This window comes from Anomaloglossus baeobatrachus, chromosome 8, assembly GCF_048569485.1.
Source record: "Anomaloglossus baeobatrachus isolate aAnoBae1 chromosome 8, aAnoBae1.hap1, whole genome shotgun sequence".
Taxonomy (NCBI): Eukaryota; Metazoa; Chordata; class Amphibia; order Anura; family Aromobatidae; genus Anomaloglossus; species Anomaloglossus baeobatrachus.
Window position 1 is genome coordinate 209,979,756 of NC_134360.1, and position 21,489 is coordinate 210,001,244.

A 21,489-nucleotide genomic window follows, 5' to 3' on the forward strand; every position below is an offset into this window, starting at 1 on the left:
CTCTGTAATGTCACATGAGCCCTGAAACTACGTCGGTGAGTATAGGATTTTCATTTTACCTGGAGGAAGCATGCAATCAGAAGTTGTCGTCCTAGTATGCTAACAAGGGCAAACTCTGAGAAGTGGTTGCCCAAAGAGTGGACAATCCCTTTAAAAGGGAACCAATCACCAGGATTTTCATATGTAACCTAAAGCCAGTGCTATACTGGCACTATCAGGCGGATTCTATACATACATTTAGTGGTCAGCTTGGATATATAGGTGTTGAAATCCAAGAAAGTAAAGTTTATAAAATCATCCGCTCCTTGAGTGACAGCAGCTGAGGATCAGATATTGGGGGGTGTTCATAGTTATCCCCTCCCTCTGTTAGAATGAGCATAAGTATTATACAACCAATTTACTTTGACTTGCAGGACCTGTGGTGAGGTTATATCCATGTGACCAGAAGGGGTGGGGCCTCAGCCAACAAACATGTTCCTTCCTGGTATCAGCTTTGCTGGCTGAGGCTCCGCCCCTTCTGGTCACATGGGTATGACCTCACACAGGTCCTGCAAATCAAAGTAAATCGATTGTATAATACTTATGCTAATTCTAACAGGGGGAGGGGATAACTGAATACCCCCCAGATATTATCTGCTCCTCAGCTGCTGTCACTCAAGAAGCTGCCAATTTTATAAACTTTACTTTCTTGGATTTCAAAACCTAAACATCCGAGCTGACCACTACAGGTATGTATAGAATCAGCCTGATAGTGCCAGTATAGCACTGAATTTAGGTTATATAAGAAAATCCTAATGATTGGTTCCCTTTAAATATAAACCACATTAGGTACAATACCCTGTAATAAAACAGGACACGTAGTGAACAGCAACTTTTTTTTTTATTACAGGCATAATGTAAAAAAAAAAAAAAAAATAAAATAAATTCTCCATCTACCACATGGCTCTTTGAATTCCAGACATTTGATTGTGATCTGCTAAGTGGCGGAAAACTATTCTGCTGAGGCGCCATCTCCTCTTCACACCGCGTGGTCGGGAGGTGAGGACACATCGGTTCCGGATTCTCACTGGACAGCTGTCTCTTGGTAGTGCTGCGATCTCTTTATCTGCCACTTCCTGCAAGACAGAAAGCCATTAGCCGCTTATTCTTTGTGCATGATAGACCCTCACGGCAGGGACATAAGCAGCAGCCTCTGTGTGTGGTTGGGGCTATCTGGCCACCTGCCACATACCTCGCTGGGCTAGTTTGGTTTCCTAAGCTTGCCATTACCTCTTGTCAGTTGGTGCTCACCAAAAATCAGGGTGTTGCTGGCTGGGGTAACTAGTTCCAGAGAGCCAGGGGAAAGGAGAGACTGTCACATTCACCATCTTGTGTCCTTGCCTGGGAGCGTACCATAAAAAGTCTTACCGGAGCGTGGTACCCTGTGTTGTCCGAATAGTATTCTGCCCACGGGAAAGGAGTACGGGCATTAGCCCCAATCTGTGAAGTCTTTCTAACGACAGCCAGGCCAGAGGATGAGAGCACCCTTTGCCTCATCTCCTCACCCTTCATGGCCACTACCTGCATCTTAAAAGGGACTATCGTCTAATTTTTTTTTTGTAGGCCAAATCAGCTAACAATATTATAATTGTGTAACAACTATTTTCTTAATGTAATTAAACTTTTAAAATATGTAAAATAAAACTTTATTTTAAAAATACTTATAATTGCCAGTAGGGGGAGCATCTTCCTGTGTACACATCAAAAAGCTATAGTAATCCTTGGTAGAATTACGATAGCTGCAAATTTGGGCAGTCACTAGATGACATGCCTATTCTCCTCCCCTTTTGGGTGCAGTGTATTTCATAGTAATGTGTCGCCATTTTCTGGGTGACTGTATATGAATTGTACAGCTCAACCCGGAAGTAAAGTGGAAACACATTTATACATAATACACACACACACACACACACACACACACACACACACACACACACACACACACACACACACACACACACACACACACATACACATACATACATACATACATACATACATACAAATAATAATTATATACATACATACATACATATATACACAGACTGCGGTCATTGGATCCTCCCGGTACCGCCACTTCAATCTCCCGTGCGGAGATTGAAAAGAAAAAAAAAAGGACATACTCACCTGTCTGCAGACTCCCGGTGCCATGCCCGCTCCCAGCTCCTCTCCCGGTACCGCCGCTCCGGCTGTGTGCCGGCTCCAAGGCTCGTCCAATGGATGCAGGACCTGGCGGAGGCTCACCTGACACATCAGCTGATCGCAAGTCACGCAGTGATGCTGGCTTTTTACCGTCCGGCTATCAGCTGATGCAGTCAGGAAACTATCAGCTGATCACCGGCAGCTCCTGCAGCGATCAGACAGGAGCCAGCACGCAAGTGTGCAGGTTTTTTTTTTCCACCGATGCATCAGCTGATTGTATAAAAGCTGTTTATACAATCAGCTGCTGTGTCATGTGATTCAGGCCCGTGAACCTGACAACATCTGATCGGTATGCCTTCCAGCAAATCGATCAGATGATATTGGACGGCGCGGGACCCTTGGCCCAGGATTACTGCGGAGGGGGGTTCTTTATTTCAATAAAGATGGAGTCACTAATTGTGTTGTGTTTTATTTCTAATAAAAATATTTTTCTGTGTTTTTTTTTTTATTTTATCTTTACTAGAAATTCATGGTGGCCATGTCTAATATTGGTGTGACACCATGAATTTTGGGCTTAGGGCCAGCTGATAATATAAAGCTAGCCCTAACCCCATTATTACCTAGTGAGCCACTAATCAACAGGGCAGCTGGAAGAGTTGGATACAGCGCCAAAAGATGGCTCTTCTATGAAAGCGCCATTTTCTGGGGTGGCTGCGGACTGCAATTTGCAGCGTGGGTGCCCAGAAAGCTTGGGCACTCTGCACTGCATATTCCAATCCCCAGCTGCCTAGTTGTACCTGGCTGGACTCAAAAATTGGGCGAAGCCCACGTCTTTTTTTTTTTTTTTTTTTTTTAATTATTTCATGAAGGTCATGAAATAGTTAAAAAAAAAAAAAAAAAAAAGCTTCACTATATTTTTGGTTCACAACCGGGTACAAATAGGCAGCTGGGGCTTGGGGGCAGGCCGTACCTGCCTGCTGTACCTGGCTAGCATACAAAATTATGGCGAAGCCCATATCATTTTTTTGGGGGGAAAAAAAAAACTCCTGCATACAGTCCTGGATGGAGGATGCTGAGCCTTGTAGTTATGCAGCTGCTGTCTGCTCTACTGCATACACTATTGGATGAAGCATGCTGAGCCTTGTAGTTCTGCAGCTGCTGTCTGCTCTACTGCATACACTATTGGATGAAGCATGCTGAGCCTTGTAGTTCTGCAGCTGCTGTCTGCTCTACTGCATACACTATTGGATGAAGCATGCTGAGCCTTGTAGTTCTGCAGCTGCTGTCTGCTCTCCTGCATACAATATTAGATGGGGTACGCTGAGCCTTGTAGTTCTGCTCCCCCTGCCTCTCCCTCCAGCATACAGTCCTGGATGGAGCATGCTGAGCCTTGTAGTTCTGCAGCTGTCTGCTCTCCTGCATAGTGCATACACTAGTGGAGAATGAAGAACATATTTAAGAAGGAAATGTTAGACCTTTTATCTTTTTTTATTTTTTAAACAATCTTTAATGGCAATGTTCACTGATAAAAAACGCATAAAAACGCAGTGAGCAAAAACGCAGCAAAAAAAGCGTTAAAAAATCATGCGTTGTTGCCGCGTTTTTTTGCAACAGGTGCTTTTTTTGTGTTTTTTGCTACAAAACACACAAAAACGCATCAAAAAAAAAAAAAAAAACAAAAAAAAAAACGCATTGTGTGAACCTACCCTTACTTTCAGTTACAGTTTAGTGATGAGGGGGTGTCATATAGACGCCTGCCATCAGTAAACTATGACTTAGTGGCAGCTATTGGCTGCTGCCATTAACTCCTTCATTACCTCGATTGCCACCGCATCACGGCAACGGGAAGACCCGTGAAAAGTCCGGAACTGTCGCATCTAATGGATGCTGTTTTTGATAATTTTTTTGGTTTACTGTACGCTATGGACCCGCCAACCGGCAGCTGTGATTGGTTTGGTTGCACTGAGACAGCTGTCACTCAGCATTGGGGTGTGTGTGCCTGCAACCAATCACAGCCACTGGTGAGCAGGGAAGGAGTGAATACGAGATAGAATAATGAGCCAGCTTTGGAAGATGAAAGCCACCGCCGTGAGAGCAGTGTGACAGCCGCCCGGTCATCGGTGAGTATGAAGCGCTTGCTCCTACCCCTTTGGGCCAGATTCTATTCCCCATAAACTTTATATGGGAAGCAGCATCCAGCCAGATACCGGGGATCAATCCTCCGCCGACCCAGAATCTGCGGGTGATTAGTCTGTCAGCCCTCGAAAGCGCAGGGACCTGAGTAAAAGAATTGTCATGCAATTGTTTTTGCTGTGGGGAATCCCACAGCAAAACATGCAGCTGTCAAAATCCACATAGTGCGCACAGCATTTTTTTTCCCATAGGTTTTGCTGGTAAATCACTGCAGAGATGTTATGAACGTTTTCTGCAGCGAAACATGCAGCAAATCCACAGCAAAAACCGGCAAGTGCGCACAGAGCCTTACACATATATACAGTGACTTTTACACATATATATATACAGACTGCGGTCATCGCACCCACATATATACACTTGTTGAGGAGGACCTTTCCATCAAATACTTAATTAACCTCTTGACAAGGGATTGTGGGAAATATGTCGATTTGCCTTACATAATTCAGGTTTCAGATCATATACATGACACAGATATAAAGATGGCCGCCATTTCCTGTTATCCACACCTTGCTTGGAATGCAAGGAATGTCCAGATGAAAGAAGACCACCATATAAGGGAAGACCCCTGGTCAAGCTAGAAGACCAACCGACAGATCAGATGACATCACAGACCAAACCATCAGCATGGATCCACTAAATGACGTCCCTCCCATCGTCATGGTTTCATCCACTGGAGTCAGACCTGCCCATCAACAGCAACACGGATCTCCCCATTCGCTAGCCCATGAACTGTCCCACTAAATGGGCATATCTGAACTTGTGTACGCCCCTAGCCTATATCAAGAGGACGCATGAGTCTCCTCAGTCTGTTCGGTGCCATCTTTACTGTGACCAAGAAGAGACTTCATATCCGACTGTGTCTGGTGTGAATTCTTTTATGCATGCACTTGGCTCATATCAATTCGGCCAGGCAGTAGGCAGCTAGTGATCTCTGGTTAAGAGTTCACCCTAACACACTGACTGTTACACATACAGTATACGCTGTATGGCACTTTATGGTGGCTCTCTAGTTGGCACAGTATGGTGGCTCAGTAGGTGGCACTGTAGTTCAGCAGACAGTATCACACAGGACAGGATTAGATACAGCTCAGCAGACAGTATCACACAGGAGAGGATTAGATACAGCTCAGCAGACAGTATCACAGGAGAGGATTAGATACAGCTCAGCAGACAGTATCACACAGGACAGGATTAGATACAGCTCAGCAGACAGTATAGCTGGGTTTACACACTGCAACATCGCAAACAACATCGCTGTAACGTCACCGGTTTTGTGACGTTACAGCGACCTCCCCAGCGACATTGCAGTGTGTGAAACCTATCAGTGACCTGGCCCCTGCTGTGAAGTTATGATCGCTACAAATCGTTCAGGACCATTCCTAGGTCCTTTGTTTCCCGCTGTGCAGCATGCATCGCTAGCAAGTTTCAGTGTGTAAGGCTAGTTTCACACTACGTCTTTTTAACATCCGCTGAAAACGTTTTTTTAGCGGAAGTACGGATCCTGCTTTTACAGCAAATAACGTATGCAAACGCATATGTTATTTTGCAGGATCCTGCAATGGATGTTTAGGGGCGGGCATTGGAGTCATGTGATCGGGAGTGAGGGGAACTAGACTGGGAGGAGGCTTCTGACAGCTGCAGACGCTGGTAACCAAGGTAAACATCGGCCTTGGATACCCGATATTTATCTTGGTTACGAGTGTCTGCAGCTGCTAGGAGCCGGGCTGCTACATGGCCGCTGACAGCAGACACAGACAGCCATGTAGCAGAGCTGAATGGCAGATGACAGCAGACACAGACAGAGCCGCACTGTCAGAATGAACTCGGGTGAACTTCACCCAACTTCATTGTCATGCTGCGGCTCTGTCTGTGCCGCGTCCTGATTAGCGGTCACCAGTGAAGGACTCACCGGTGACCACTAATCCCCCGATTGACTGAAGTGTCCCCCCCTCTCTCATACTCACCGATCCCCGGCGCGGCGCTGCACGGCTTTCTCACTGCTCCGGCGGCTTTTACTATTTTGAAAAAGCCGGCCGCTCATTAAAGAATCTCGTATTCCCTGCTTTCCCCGCCCACAGGCGCCTATGATTGGTTGCAGTGAGACACGCCCCCACGCTGAGTGACAGGTGTCTCACTGCACCCAATCACAGCAGCCGGTGGGCGTGTCTATACTGTGCAGTGAAATAAATAAATAAATAATTAAAAAAAATGGCGTGCGGTCCCCCCCAATTTTAATACCAGCCAGATAAAGCCATACGGCTGAAGGCTGGTATTCTCAGGATGGGGAGCTCCACGTTATGGGGAGCCCCCCACCCTAACAATATCAGCCAACAGCCGCCCAGAATTGCCGCATACATTATATGCGACAGTTCTGGGACTGTACCCGGCTCTTCCCGATTTACCCTGGTGCGTTGGCAAATCGGGGTAATAAGGAGTTATTGGCAGCCCATAGCTGCCAATAAGTCCTAGATTAATCATGTCAGGCGTCTATGAGACACCCTCCATGATTAATCTGTAAGTGACAGTAAATAAACACACACAAACACATGAAAAAATCCTTTATTAGAAATAAAAAACACAAACACAATCCCTCATTACCAATTTATTAACCCCGACAAACCCTCCATGTCCGGCGTACTCCACGGACCTCCAGCGTCGCTTCCAGCATGAAGGTGACAGGAGCTGCAGAAGACACCGCCGCTCCGGTCACCTCCAAGCAGCAACTGAGGTGAGTAGCGCGATCTGCTGAGGTGTCACTGAGGTTACCCGCTGTCACCGCTGGATCCAGTGACAGCGGGTAACCTCAGTGACAGCTCAGCTGATCGCGCGGCTGTCTTCACTACCTGCGTGGAGGTGACCGGAGCGGCGGTGTCTTCTGCTGCTCCTGTCACCTCCATGCAGCAGAGCTGGAAGCGACGCTGGAGTCCGTGGATTACGCCGGACATGGAGGGTTTGTCGGGGTTAATAAATTGGTAATGAGGGAATTTGTTTGTGTTTTTTATTTCAAATAAAGGATTTTTTCATGTGTGTGTGTTTATTTACTGTCACTTACAGATTAATCATGGAGGGTGCCTCATAGACGCCTGACATGATTAATCTAGGACTTATTGGCAGCTATGGGCTGCCAATAACTCCTTATTACCCCGATTTGCCAACGCACCAGGGTAAATCGGGAAGAGCCGGGTACAGTCCCAGAACTGTCGCATATAATGTATGCGGCAATTCTGGGCGGCTGTTGGCTGATATTGTTAGGGTGGGGGGCTCCCCATAACGTGGAGCTCCCCATCCTGAGAATACCAGCCTTCAGCCGTATGGCTTTATCTGGCTGGTATTAAAATTGGGGGGGACCGCACGCCATTTTTTTTAATTATTTATTTATTTATTTCACTGCACAGTATAGACCCGCCCACCGGCTGCTGTGATTGGGTGCAGTGAGACACCTGTCACTCAGCGTGGGGGCGTGTCTCACTGCAACCAATCATAGGCGCCTGTGGGCGGGGAAAGCAGGGAATACGAGATTCTTTAATGAGCGGCCGGCTTTTTCAAAATAGTAAAAGCCGCCGGAGCAGTGAGAAAGCCGTGCAGCGCCGCGCCGGAGATCGGGGAACGGTGAGTATGAGAGAGGGGTGGAAACTGACCGACAGACTGTGAGAGAGGGACAGAGATAGTGACGGACCGACAGAGAGAATAGAGACCGAGAGGGAGAGACCGACTGACAGGGAATAGTGATTGACAGACATTGGGAGACATCGCTCGTTTCCAGTGTTTTAGGAAACATGCGAGAAATGTATTTAGAAAATCGGATGTCACAAGATGGTGTGAGTGCCGTCCCGTGACATCCGATTTTTTACACGCTCCCATAGACTTGCATTGGAGAAACTCGCAGTAGAAACTCGCAAAAAAGCAGCATGCTGCGATTTTTTTCTCGGTCCGATTTGGACTGAGAAAAAAATCGCAGATGAGAGCTGAATCATTCACTAATGTGTCCGATTCCAATGCGAGTTTTTCTCGCATTGCTCTACTGCGAGAAACTTGCAAGTGAGAAGCAGCCCATAGAGAGAGAGAGGGTGAGGGAGGGAGTAGAGAGATAGACAGATCACGCGAGACTGGTTCTGGGCATGCTCAGTACTTTCTGGGCATGCTCAGTACAAAAGCAGGATCCTGTCTATCAGCACGCCAGCGTTCACCTGCGTTTGCGTGCGTTATAGTCAGGATCCAGCAATTTGCAGTATTTGGACGGAGCTCAAAAACGCTACATGTTGCGTTTTTGAAACATGTTAAAATAACGCAAAAGGACGGATCCTGCGTCTAACGGACGCAAACGCATGCGAACGCAGGTGGACGCAAGTCCATTGAAAATGCATTGAAGTGAAAACGGATTTGCACAGGATCCGTACTTCCGTTAAAATAACGTTTTCAACGGATGTTAAAAAGACGTAGTGTGAAACCAGCCTAAAAGGGGACTTTACAGCGACTCCGCGGCTCTGTCTGTGTAGCGTCCTGATTAGCGGTCACCGGTGAAGGATTCACCGGTGACCGCTAATCCCCCGAGTGACTGAAGTGTCCCCCCTCTCTCATACTCACCGATCCCCGATCACCGGCGCTGCACGGCGTTCACTCTGCTCCAGCGGCTTTTCCTTTTTTGAAAAAGCCGGCCGCTCATTAAACAATCTCGTATTCCCTGCTTTTCCCCGCCCACCGGCAAATATGATTGGTTGCAGTTAGACACGCCCACACGCTGAGTGACAGCTGTGTCACTGCACCCAATCACAGCAGCCGGTGGGCGTGTCTATACTGTGCAGTAAAATAAATAAATAATTAAAAAATCCGGCGTGAGGTCCCCCCCAATTTTAATACCAGCCAGATAAAGCCATACGGCTAAAGGCTGGTATTCTCAGGATGGGGAGCTCCACGTTATGGGGAGCCCCCCAGCCTAACAATATCAGCCAACAGCCGCCCAGAATTGCCGCATACATTAGATGCAACAGTTCTGGGACTGTACCCGGCTCTTCCCGATTTGCCCTGGTGCGTTGGCAAATCGGGGTAATAAGGAGTTATTGGCAGCCCATAGCTGCCAATAAGTCCTAGATTAATCATGTCAGGCGTCTCCCCGAGATACCTTCCATGATTAATCTGTAAATTACAGTTAAAAAACACACACCTGAAAAATCCTTTATTAGAAATAAAAAACACTAACAAATTCCCTCATTACCAATTTATTACCCACAACAAAGCCCTCCTTGTCCGGCGTAATCCACGGTCCTCCAGCGTCGCATCCAGCTCTGCTGCATGGAGGTGACAGGAGCAGCAGAAGACACCGCCGCTCCGGTCACCTCCACGCAGCTAATGAAGAGAGCCGTGTGATCGGCTGAGCTGTCACTGAGGTTACCTGGATCCAGCGGTGGCCGCGGGTAACCTCAGTGACAGCTCAGCTGATCGCGCTACTCACCGCCGCTCCGGTCAGCTCCACGCAGCAAATGAGGTGAGTAGCGCGATCAGCTGAGCTGTCACTGAGGTTACCCGCGGCCACCGCTGGATCCAGGTAACCTCAGTGACAGCTCAGCCGATCACACGGCTCTCTTCATTAGCTGCGTGCAGGTGACAGGAGCGGCTGTGTCTTCTGCTGCTCCTGTCACCTGCATGCAGCAGAGCTGGATGCGACGCTGGAGGACCGTGGATTACGCCGGACAAGGAGGGCTTTGTTGTGGGTAATAAATTGGTAATGAGGGAATTTGTTAGTGTTTTTTATTTCTAATAAAGGATTTTTCGGGTGTGTGTGTGTTTATTTACTGTAACTTACAGATTAATCATGGAAGGAATCTCGGGGAGACGCCTGACATGATTAATCTAGGACTTATTGGCAGCTATTGGCTGCCAATAACTCCTTATTACCCCGATTTGCCAACGCACCAGGGCAAATCGGGAAGAGCCGGGTACAGTCCCAGAACTGTCGCATATAACGTATGCGGCAATTCTGGGCGGCTGTTGGCTGATATTGTTAGGCTGGGGGGCTCCCCATAACGTGGGGCTCCCCATCCTGAGAATACCAGCCTTCAGCCGTATGGCTTTATCTGGCTGGTATTAAAATAGGGGGGACCGCACGCCGGATTATTTAATTATTTATTTATTTTACTGCACAGTATAGACACGCCCACCGGCTGCTGTGATTGGGTGCAGTGACACAGCTGTCACTCAGCGTGTGGGCGTGTCTCACTGCAACCAATCACATTTGCCGGTGGGCGGGGAAAGCAGGGAATACGAGATTGTTTAATGAGCGGCCGGCTTTTTCAAAAAAGGAAAAGCCGCCGGAGCAGTGTGAACGCCGTGCAGCGCCGGTGATCGGTGAGTATGAGAGAGGGGGGGAAATCACCAGCAAATGAGGTGAGTAGCGCGATCAGCTGAACTGTCACTGAGGTTACCCGCGGCCACCGCTGGATCCAGGTAACCTCAGTGACAGCTCAGCCGATCACACGGCTCTCTTCATTAGCTGCGTGCAGGTGACAGGAGCGGCTGTGTCTTCTGCTGCTCCTGTCACCTGCATGCAGCAGAGCTGGAAGCGACGCTGGAGGACCGTGGATTACGCCGGACAAGGAGGGCTTTGTTGTGGGTAATAAATTGGTAATGAGGGAATTTGTTAGTGTTTTTTATTTCTAATAAAGGATTTTTCGTGTGTGTGTTTTTTAACTGTAATTTACAGATCATGGAAGGTATCTCGGGGAGACGCCTGACATGATTAATCTTGGACTTATTGGCAGCTATGGGCTGCCAATAACTCCTTATTACCCCGATTTGCCAACGCACCAGGGCAAATCGGGAAGAGCCGGGTACAGTCCCAGAACTGTCGCATCTAATGTATGCGGCAATTCTGGGCGTCTGCTGGCTGATATTGTTAGGCTGGGGGGCTCCCCATAACGTGGGGCTCCCCATCCTGAGAATACCAGCCTGCAGCCGTATGGCTTTATCTGGCTGGTATTAAAATAGGGGGGGACCGCACGCCGGATTTTTTAATTATTTATTTATTTACACGGCACACAGAGCCGCGCGGCATTAAATGAAGTCGGGTGAAGTTCACCTGCTTTTTTGACACGTCCCCAACGACCAGCTAGTCGTTCTGCAGGTCCGGATCGCTGTTAGGTCGTTGGCCAGGTCTGCCTGTTTGACAGCTCACCAGAGACTTTGTAGCGATCCCGGCTAGGTTGAGATCGCAGGTTGGATCGCTAGAAAGTCTCAGTGTGTAAACCCAGCTTATCACACAGGACAGGATTAGATACAGCTCAGCAGACAGTATCACACAGGACAGGATTAAGATAAACAACCATGCAGACAGTATCACTGATATACAGGGTAGCAAGCAGAAGGGTTGACACACACACACACACACACACACACACACAGTCAGCATATATATGTGGGTGCTATGACCGCAGTGTGTGTGTGTGTGTGTGTGTGTGTGTGTGTGTGTGTGTGTGTGTGTGTGTGTGTGTGTATGTATATAATATATATATATATATATATATATATATATATACACACACACACATATATATATATATATATATATGAGGCTCAGTGGTAATCACTGTACGATGGCTCAGTGATTAGCACTGTATGGTGGCTTTGTAGTTGGCACTGTAACAAACACACACACACACACACACGCACGAACGTGGATGGGGAAAGCGGAGGGAGGGGCTTTCATTACAGACGGTAACGGCAGGGGTTGGTGAGAGCAGAGGGAGGACACACACCGACGACAGCCAGAACGGGGCTGGGGACAGCGGAGGGAGGGGCTTTCATTGCAGACGGTAATGGCAGGGGGCTGGTGAGAGCAGAGGGAGGACACACACACAGACACACCGGCGACCGCCAGAACGGGGCTGGGGACAGCGGAGGGAGGGGCTTTCATTACAGACGGTAACGGCAGGGGGCGGGGCCTTGTGAGAACAGAGGGAGGGAGGGGGTGTTATCGGTAACGGGGGGGAGGGGAGACGGCCAAGACTCACATCCCGGCCGTTGACAGGTGTAAAGTGGAGAAAAAAGCATGGCTTTAATCTCCACAAAAATGGCGCTGAGATCCTCCCTCTGCTGTGATCTGGACAGCCCAGGGGGCGCGTCCAGGTCACAGCATACGCCCACTGTAACGTTACACATAGGGTCGGATAGCGACCACTATTCTCTATACACAGGGGCTGCCATAAAGGAGTGTGTAACTGTGATTATAAAATATAAATCCAGCGCAATCACATGGAATATTAAAAAGTTGTCTTCTTTATTGATAGTTTTTCATAAAATCCAAAAGGTACATGCAGCATAAAAATAAAGGATGCCCAGGTCAGAGCGAAGCGTTTCAACAAACTGTCTTAATCATGGTCTGAACCAAGACTGACCAAATCCTTCCTTAAGAAGGCAATCCACCCAAAAGTAATTGCTCACCTGTGAGGTTAGCTACTAGGGGGTTAACACAGAAATATACATACATAGTTAAAAACACATATACAAGTATACAAAATACCATATTAATAGAGATTGTGAATAATATTAGGAATCATAATAGTCTTGTCTCAAAAGGGAGATGAAACCTATTAATTTTATAAATATTAACATTATACTTATAATTAATTTTTTATTTTTCAATTTTATTATTTAATTTTGTCACTTAGGATTCCATAATAAAGAGTAATATAAAGATTAATATTACAGACACGTTTTTCATATCCAGAAAATAGGGAAAGGAGGGGAGAGAAAAAAAAAAAAAAAATAAATTACACACACAGCAAATCCAGCATGGCCCCCAGTGCATACAGTAAAATTAGAATAACAGAAAGTAAATAAGCTACGATTTTCATTTTGTATTAAAAATACTTGATTTCAGAAACACTATTTTTAATACAAAAATAAAAAAAACACAATACAGTCCCTTTAATGGACTGGTTTTGTGCCACCACTACTAGCATCAGATCATTTAGCTGGTGCCCACACGTAGCACTTGTTCCATGTTTCTTGATACAAAACTAAAATTGGCAACTCTAAAACCTCATGTGGATTTGTCCCGGATTTATTTCCACTATTCAAAAGGGCCACATATCAATGGTACTGTTAATATTAAGCAAATTGCCCACTGGAATGATATACCCATGTGCCTGGTTCTCCCGTTATTGTCTTCTGCACATACCATCACTGCAGTGGTGGCCATTCGTGTCACCTATGCTGTCTGTTCATCACTGGGGAGCGCACAGTAGCTTCTATCCCATTCAGTTTGCTCCTTGTTTAGTCACATCTATAGGACGGGTACTGGCTATGTGCAGTGGCCCAAATCCAGTTCTGTAAAATGAGGTGTACGTGCTATTTTCAAGCAGATACAATCTGATCTGTCAGTCAAGCAGAAGTAGTGCGCACCCGTCTGGAAGTTGACAAGGTGGGCAGTGGAGCGCCCCTGAGCAGGCTTGTTAGGAGTAACCCTTTATTTGTCATACCTTTGTGGTGTGATACTCTGCCACACAGCAAGGTGTGATAAATACACCATTGGATTTTTAATTTAGGCTGCTTTTACACATCCGTTTTTTGCTGTGCGGCACAATCCGGCTCTTTGCAGGAAAAACGCAATCGTTTTTTCCGCATAGACTTTTCATTAGCGCCGGATTGTGCCACATGGCCTTGCGTTCGGTCCGGTTTTTGCCGGATGCGGCATATTTAGCCCATGCGGTGGCCGGATGGAATGTTGCCTGGCACGTTTTTTTGTCCGGCAAAAAAAAAAAAAAAACGCATCGTGCCGCATCCTACCGATGCGGCGCTTTTTCCAATGCATGCCTATGGATGCCAGATGCGGCAAAAAACGCATCTGGCCGCCGCATGCGTTTTTTTTTGCACTGCGCATGCTCAGTAGCCTGCCGCAACCGGCAAAAACCGGACGGGCCGCATGTAAAAAACTTATGCAAAGGATGCGGGTTTTTTTGCCGCATCCGTTGCATAGGTTTTAGAGCCGGATTTAGCCGCACTGCAAAAACCGGAGGTGTGAAAGCAGCCTAAGCAAGCAGTTTTCTAAGTACATGTGGAAAACCATTCCTTACCCGAAGTTCTCTAGGGAGGATGGAATTTTTTCGCAAGGCATTGATCCTCAACCTCTCGTCTGCATATTCGAAGGCCATCTTCCTCCTCTTCACATCTCGCCACATTCTCCAGTCTACATAATGGGATCTTACTTGATTTGAGCAGGTCACCGGGGAGAAAGAGAGCAGCTGCACGGAAGAAAGGAAATAATGGGGGTTATAAATTCACCCTTATGATATAAGTTGTCTTAAAGCTTCCACATTGTTACACTGCCTTGACTTTTGGGTGTCTGGGCAAAAAGTAAATGACTAGTTTAGATACAAAGAGTGAAATATAAGTAAACATGTTACCAACATTCTAAGTAAATATATTTCTAAACCTGCTACTGATATGGATTTCTCACCAGATATCAGTAACAACCCATCCAATCCACACAGGCAAGGAAATCAAACCACAGATGTCCATAAATTAAATAAAGGATATTACTTTTACATTGATGGCCTATCCTTAACTGATTGGCTGGCATCCCCACTGATCAGCTGTCCTTGGTGCCGGAAGCAGGAAATGCCCAGTTGTAGAGCTGCTCCGTCTTCGGATAGTGGCTGCAGCCGGGTAGTACGCATCCGTCTCAGAAATTGATGACCTTTCCTAAGGATAAGCCATCAATATAAAAGTAGTGGATAACCTCTACGTTGTGTGTAATAATGAGAAATGACAGGGGAAAAAGTATTGAACACATGCAGAAAAAGGTGCAAAAGCCATGTAAAGTCATGACACCAGCTAAAATCTATCAGTAATTAGAAAATAATCCTGCCACAAAGTGAAAAATAATATCAGCTGGTACAACTGACCAAGGGACCGCACAAGAAAAATCTCATAATGGGTAAAACCAGTGAGCTGTCCCAAGACCTTTGTATCCTTATTGTTGCAAAACATACTGATGGCATTGGTTACAGATGAATTTCTAAATTACTAAAAAGTTCCAGTGAACAGTGTTGGGGGACATAATCCAGCAATGGAAAGAAAATTTCCTCATAAACCAGCTATGAGCATGTACTCCCTGCAAGATTGAAGTTATTAAAGAGAGCTACAAATAAACCTGGAATCAGCAGGTACACTTGTTTTAAAGAAAACAATAAGTAATGCACTCCCCCCTCCATGGCCTGTATGCACGCTCACCACACAAGACTCCATTGCTGAACAAAATGCATATTCAAGCTTTTAAAGTTTGCTCAACCACATTTAGAGAAGCCTGTGAAATACTGGGAGAATATAGTCTGGTCAGATGAGACCAAAATTGAGTTCTTTGGATGCCATAATACACACCACGCTTGGAGGCCAAAAGGCAAATCATCCCAAAACGCTGTTATCCACCCTGGAAATGTAAATGAACAACTACTTGTTACCATTGTCCTTGCCAGTAAAGGTACCGTCACACTTTAGCGACGCTCCAGTGATCCCTCCAGCGATGTGACCTGGTCAGGATCGCCGGTACGTCGCTACATGGTCACTGGTGAGCTGTTAATCAGGCAGATCTCACCAGTGACCAGCCACCAGCGACCAGCCCCCAGCGACGCGTGCAAGCGATGCTGCGCTTGGTAACTAAGGTAAATATCGGGTAACCATGCGCTTGGTTACCCGATATTTACCTTGGTTACCAGCGCACACCGCTTAGCGCTGGCTCCCTGCACTCGTAGCCAGAGTACACATCGGGTTAATAAGAAAACCGCTTTGCTTATTTACCCGATGTGTACTCCGGCTACGTGTGCAGGGAGACGGCAGTGGCTGCCTGAGAGCGGCGGACACTAGTAACCAAGGTAAAGATCGGGAAACCAAGCAAAGCACTTCGCTTGGTTACCCGATATTTACCTTGGTTACAGCTTACCGCAGGCTGCCAGAAGCCGGCTCCCTGCACATTCAGATCGTTGCTCTCTCGCTGTCAAACACAGCGATGTGTGCTTCACAGCGGGAGAGCAACGTCCAAAAAATGAACCAGAGCAGTGTGTAACGAGCAGCGATTTCACAGCAGGGGCCAGATCGCTGCTCAGTGTCACACACAGCCAGATCGCTAATGAGGTCACTGGTGCGTCACAAAAACCGTGACTCAGCAGCGATCTCGCTATGCGAGAAGTACCCCTTAGTGGCGATATCACTCTACTGACAAGGAGAATGATAAAATCCCATTGTCAATTTCCAGGAGGAATAATAGAGGTATCTAATGCCGATCATGAGTGATAACCCCCTAAGGCTGTGCATCCTATGCTGATCATGTGTGATGACCAGGGTGTTGGTCAGATATTATCTGAGACAAAGAGGTGACTCCCTGCTGGGACAGATAGGAGCCGTCACCCCAGTGAAAGCCATTAAATTGTCTTAATGGCTCTCTCTAGGCATAGAAGTCATGTGGTCAGTGGCTGAAACCCCATCCACTTAATTTAATTGTCCGGATGTTAATGGGCGGGGTTTCGGCAGCATTAATAGAAACTTAAATATGTGTTCACCTAGGGTGAACATGTTTTATAGGGATGCATTTAGGATCCAAGAGAGCAGACTCTTTTGGTGAGTGGAGCTATGTGAGCCGGATCACCAAAAAGAGCCGGTCTGCCCATCACTATTGCAAACACCCAGAAGTGGAAGAAAGTAGATATCACACACACATGGAGAAGACCCCACTTACATTTACCGCAGTCATAATGCAGGCTAGTTGTACACTAGGCCTTTAAGGCAAATTTCAGCAGTTGCTCCCCTTAGTGTGTTTTTTTTTTATTAAACCAATAATATTTTACAATTGTTGAAAACCTTCCCTTTAGACACCAGGATGGGCAGAGAAGTCTGATTTGTAGTCACTGTCAGGGCTGAGCTGCAATACTAGATATTCAAGAAAGGTGGTGCTATTTTTATTACAGAAATGTTTTTTATTTTATTTTTTTTTAAAAGGGAACCTGTCAGGTGCAATATGCACCCAGAACCACGAGCAGTTCTGGGTGCATAATAGTGATTCCTGCCTAACTGTCCCTGTATACACTAGCATAGATAGATTTTAGAAAAAGTATTTCTAAAGATCACTTCTAATATGCCAATGAGGCCAGCGAAGTCATAAGGGCGTTACTTCCCTTGGCTAGTCGGCCCACATAGCATGCCCTTGTGGGTGTACTACATGCTAATGAATGCAGACCGACGCGCACACCTCACTCTTCATGGCGGCGGCGGGCGGAGCATGGATGCGCACTGGGCATAATCCAGAGTCTCCAACACTTACGATCATGCGCACGATACCACACTGAAGCTGGGACGCTTACACCCGGCATCAGTTTATTGCGCATGATCAGAAGTCCCAGGGACTCTGGATTATGCCCAGTGCGCATCCATCCTCCGCCGCCATGAAGATTGAGGTGTGCGCGTCGGTGTGCATTCATTAGCATGTAGTATGCCCACAGGGGGCGTGCTCGAATGCTATGTGGACCGGCTAGCTAAGGGAAGTAACGCCCTTGTGACTAGTCCCTGGCCTCACTGGCATATAAGAAGCGATCTTTAGAAATACTTTTTCTAAAGATCTCTTTACTTATGCTACTAGATATAGGGACAGTTAGGCAGGGATTAGCAATATTAATCTAGAACTGCTCGTGGCTCTGGGTGCATATTGCACTTGACAGATTCCCTTTAAATCTTATGGTGGCTCAGTGGTTAGCACTGCAGTCTTGTGGTGGCTCAGTGGTTAGCACTGCAGTCTTGTGGTGGCTCAGTGGTTAGCACTGCAGTCTTGTGGTGGCTCAGTGGTTAGCACTGCAGTCTTGTGGTGGCTCAGTGGTTAGCACTGCAGTCTTGCAGTGCTGGGGTCATGGGTTCAAATCCCACTAAGGACACCATCTGCAAGGAGTTTGTATGTTCTCCCAGTGTTTGCGTGGGTTTCCTCCGGGTTTTCCGGTTTCCTCCCACACTCCAAAGACATACAGATAGGGACTCTAGATTGTGAGCCCCAATGGGGACAGTGTTGCCAATGTATGTAAAGCGCTGTGGAATTAATAGCGCTATATAAATGAATAAAATTATTAATAATTATTATGGTTTTCTCAATGATTTTTTTTGTGCTCAGTATAGCGCACATACATATATATAATGAAATACATATATTATACTGAGCCCAAGAAAAATAAAAAAAGTGCAGATTATTCACTTAATTGCATTTTCACATAAGGCACCTAGGAGCGAACAGGAAGAAAGCACGGGGTGCCATAGACACGATCGATACTAGAGCTATGGAGGTGACAGCCGCCATATCGGCCTTTCCTACACCGTCCATGGAGCTCTAATGCCCGTGCACCCTCCATCCTCCTCCGCCCTTCGTTATTCTCTCTCCGGTGACTTTCCTCCCCGTCCTTGCACTCACCTGCCGGGCGCTGCGCAGCACAGACCCCAACATGGATGCCGCCATCTTGTCCCCGCGGTCAATTCAAATGTTTACAACTTTATTGCCCGTGACACCAGCAAGTCGCTGCAGCCCTCTGATGCAGTGTGCTGTATAACGTGACCGTTCAGTGCTGCTCCGTGCACGGTGCCTCCTCACCTCACACACCCCGGACTGTGGTGAAATGCTGGTCAGGGCATGCTGCAGGGTTGACAAAATTAATAAAAAGCAGAAATGATGTTGTTATGCATAAAGTGCTGTGGTTGTCAGGTGACTTTAACTCCTTCATAGCTAGGCGAATTTTTTCTCACTTCTTCCATAACTTTTTTTTTCCACTTATGAGGAAATGTGTTTTTTTTTGTTGTTTTTTGTTTTGCACGGGACGCGTCTTGCATGTCCCCAGTCACTTCTCCGTATGATGAAAATTGGAATAAATTAGGATAAAATAGAAAAAAGATAGAAAAAAAACACCGTTTTTTGTTTTCTTTCTGCTTTTACGGAGCCCACTGGGCACAAAAAGTAACCCGAAATCCTGAGTGATTACAGCGACATTAAACAGGAAGGGTGTATTTTTTTTTTATATTTTAGTGGTATAAAAAATATTTAAGTTTATGAAAATAAAAGATTTTATCGCCATTAGTAAGTTTTTCATTTTTTACATTTTTTTTCTCTACGTAATACTATTTTGTTGTTGCTTTTTAGTGGTTTTTTTTGGGGTGGTGGAGAAATGCTGCTGTTCTGGCGTTTTAATTTTCCTGTTTTTGGGTGTTTAATGTCGGCTCAAATAATTTTAGAATTTGATGGATCAGACATTTACCGGTATGAACAACACCACTGAATATATATATCTATATATATAATTGCCTTATTCTGTCTGTCTGTCTGTCTGTCTGTCTGTCTGTCTGTCTGTCATGCTCCAAAATTGTGTCCTTACGGTGACACAAAGCTGATTGGCCGCTGGGCTCGCCATGGCCCCGCCCCCCCACACCGATTGGCCGCTCGCCCAGGCTGCGCCCCCACACGGATTGGCCAGCCGCTCGCCCAGGCTCCGCCCCCCCCACAGATTGGCCTCTCGCCCCGGCACCCTGCAGGCATTGGCAATTCGGCCACGCCACGCCCCGCCCCCCTCACGCAATGCACGCTAGCTCTGGCCCCGCCCCCTCCCTCCCCCCGCGCATTCCCCGAACTGACACGGCTGTCACCGAGGTGAGTACTGTACTTCCCCCCCCCTCCCCTCCCCGCGCATTCCCCGAACTGACACGGCTGTCACGGAGGTGAGTACTGTACTTCCCCCCCCTCCCCCCCCCGCGCATTCCCCGAACTGACACGGCTGTCACGGAGGTGAGTACTGTACTCCCCCCCCCCCCCGCTCGCACGGGAGTGGTGTGGATACGTTGGTAACCATGCTCATGGTTACAAGCGCATCAAGGTCCTGCTGCGGCGGAAGAAAACATACACACACATCAGATCACACTCACTCTCACACACACCTCACACACACCTCACACACACCTCACATACACCTCACATCGCATCCACACACTCACAGCATCCGGCGATATCGCTTGCTTCTCGGCCTCGATACTGTGCTGTTGTGACCTTCCAGGACCTGACGGAGGATCACATGGCCAGAGGCATGTGGTATCTCCGGATGTTGTGAGTGTGAGCGCGTATGTGCGATATCGTCAGTGTCTGTGTGTGTGAGTGTATGCGATCGGGTGTGTGTGAGTGTATGCGATCGGGTGTGTGTGAGTGGATGCGATCGGGTGTGTGTGAGTGGATGCGATCGGGTGTGTGTGAGTGGATGCCAAATGGGTGTGTGTGAGTGGATGCGATCGGGTGTGTGTGAGTGGATGCCAAATGGGTGTGTGTGAGTGGATGCGATCGGGTGTGTGAGTGTCGGCAGAGGAGCACGGCGTGCTGGAGGAGGCTGGGAGCAGAGAGGCTGATCATGGGGAAGGCTGGGAGGGGGAGGCTGATGCTGGGGGAGACTGGGAGGGGAAGGCTGATGCTGAAGGAGGCTGGGAGGGGGAGGCTGGGAGGAAGGAGGCTGGGAGGAGAGAGGCTGATCCTGGGGAAGGCTGGGAAGGGGAGGCTGATGCTGAGGGAGGCTGGAAGGAGAGAGGCTGATGCTGGGGGAGGCTGGAAGGAGAGAGGCTGAGGCTGGGAGGAGAGAGGCTGATGCTGGGGGAGGCTGGGAGGGGAAAGCTGATGCTGGGGAAGGCTGGGAGGACGGAGGCTGGGAGAAGAGAGGCTGATCCTGGGGAAGGCTGGGAGAGGGAGGCTGATGCTGGGGGAGGCTGGAAGGAGAGAGGCTAATGCTGGAGGAGGCTGGAAGAAGAGAGGCTGATGCTGGGGGAGGCTGATGCTGGGGGAGGCTGGGAGGAGAGAGGCTGATGCTGGGGAAGGCTGGGAGGAGAGAGGCTGATGCTGGGGACAGAGAGGAGAGGCTGATGCTAGGAGGAGAGAGGCTGATGCTGGGATGAGAGAGGCTGATGCTGGGAGGAGAGAGGCTGATGCTGGGGGAGGCTGGGAGGGGGAGGCTGATGCTGGGGGAGGCTGGGACGAGGGAGGCTGATGCTGGTGGAGGCTGATGCTTGGGGAGGCTGATGCTGGGGGAGGCTGGAAGGAGAGAGGCTAATGCTGGTGGAGGCTGATGC

General features: G+C 47.7%; 1 protein-coding gene across 1 annotated transcript; it reads right to left on the bottom strand.

The window, feature by feature from the left end:
- Window positions 1-861: 861 nt before the first annotated feature.
- Window positions 862-18,920, bottom strand: MRPS14 (mitochondrial ribosomal protein S14). Its single transcript, XM_075321085.1, has 3 exons — window positions 18,812-18,920; window positions 14,445-14,612; window positions 862-1,115 (listed from the first exon to the last, which is right to left on the bottom strand). The coding sequence occupies exons 1-3, from the start codon at window positions 18,854-18,856 to the stop codon at window positions 933-935; spliced, it is 396 nt and encodes a 131-aa protein (XP_075177200.1). The 5' UTR covers window positions 18,857-18,920; the 3' UTR covers window positions 862-932.
- Window positions 18,921-21,489: the final 2,569 nt, after the last annotated feature.

Coding starts and splice junctions, on each gene's coding strand:
- MRPS14 (XM_075321085.1), bottom strand. CDS start 18,856: ATGGCGGCATCCATGTTGGGGTCTGTGCTGCGCAGCGCCCGGCAG. Junction 14,613..18,811: donor TGCTGCGCAGCGCCCGGCAG/GTGAGTGCAAGG, acceptor TCTTCCGTGCAG/CTGCTCTCTTTCTCCCCGGT. Junction 1,116..14,444: donor TCCTCCCTAGAGAACTTCGG/GTAAGGAATGGT, acceptor TCTGTCTTGCAG/GAAGTGGCAGATAAAGAGAT.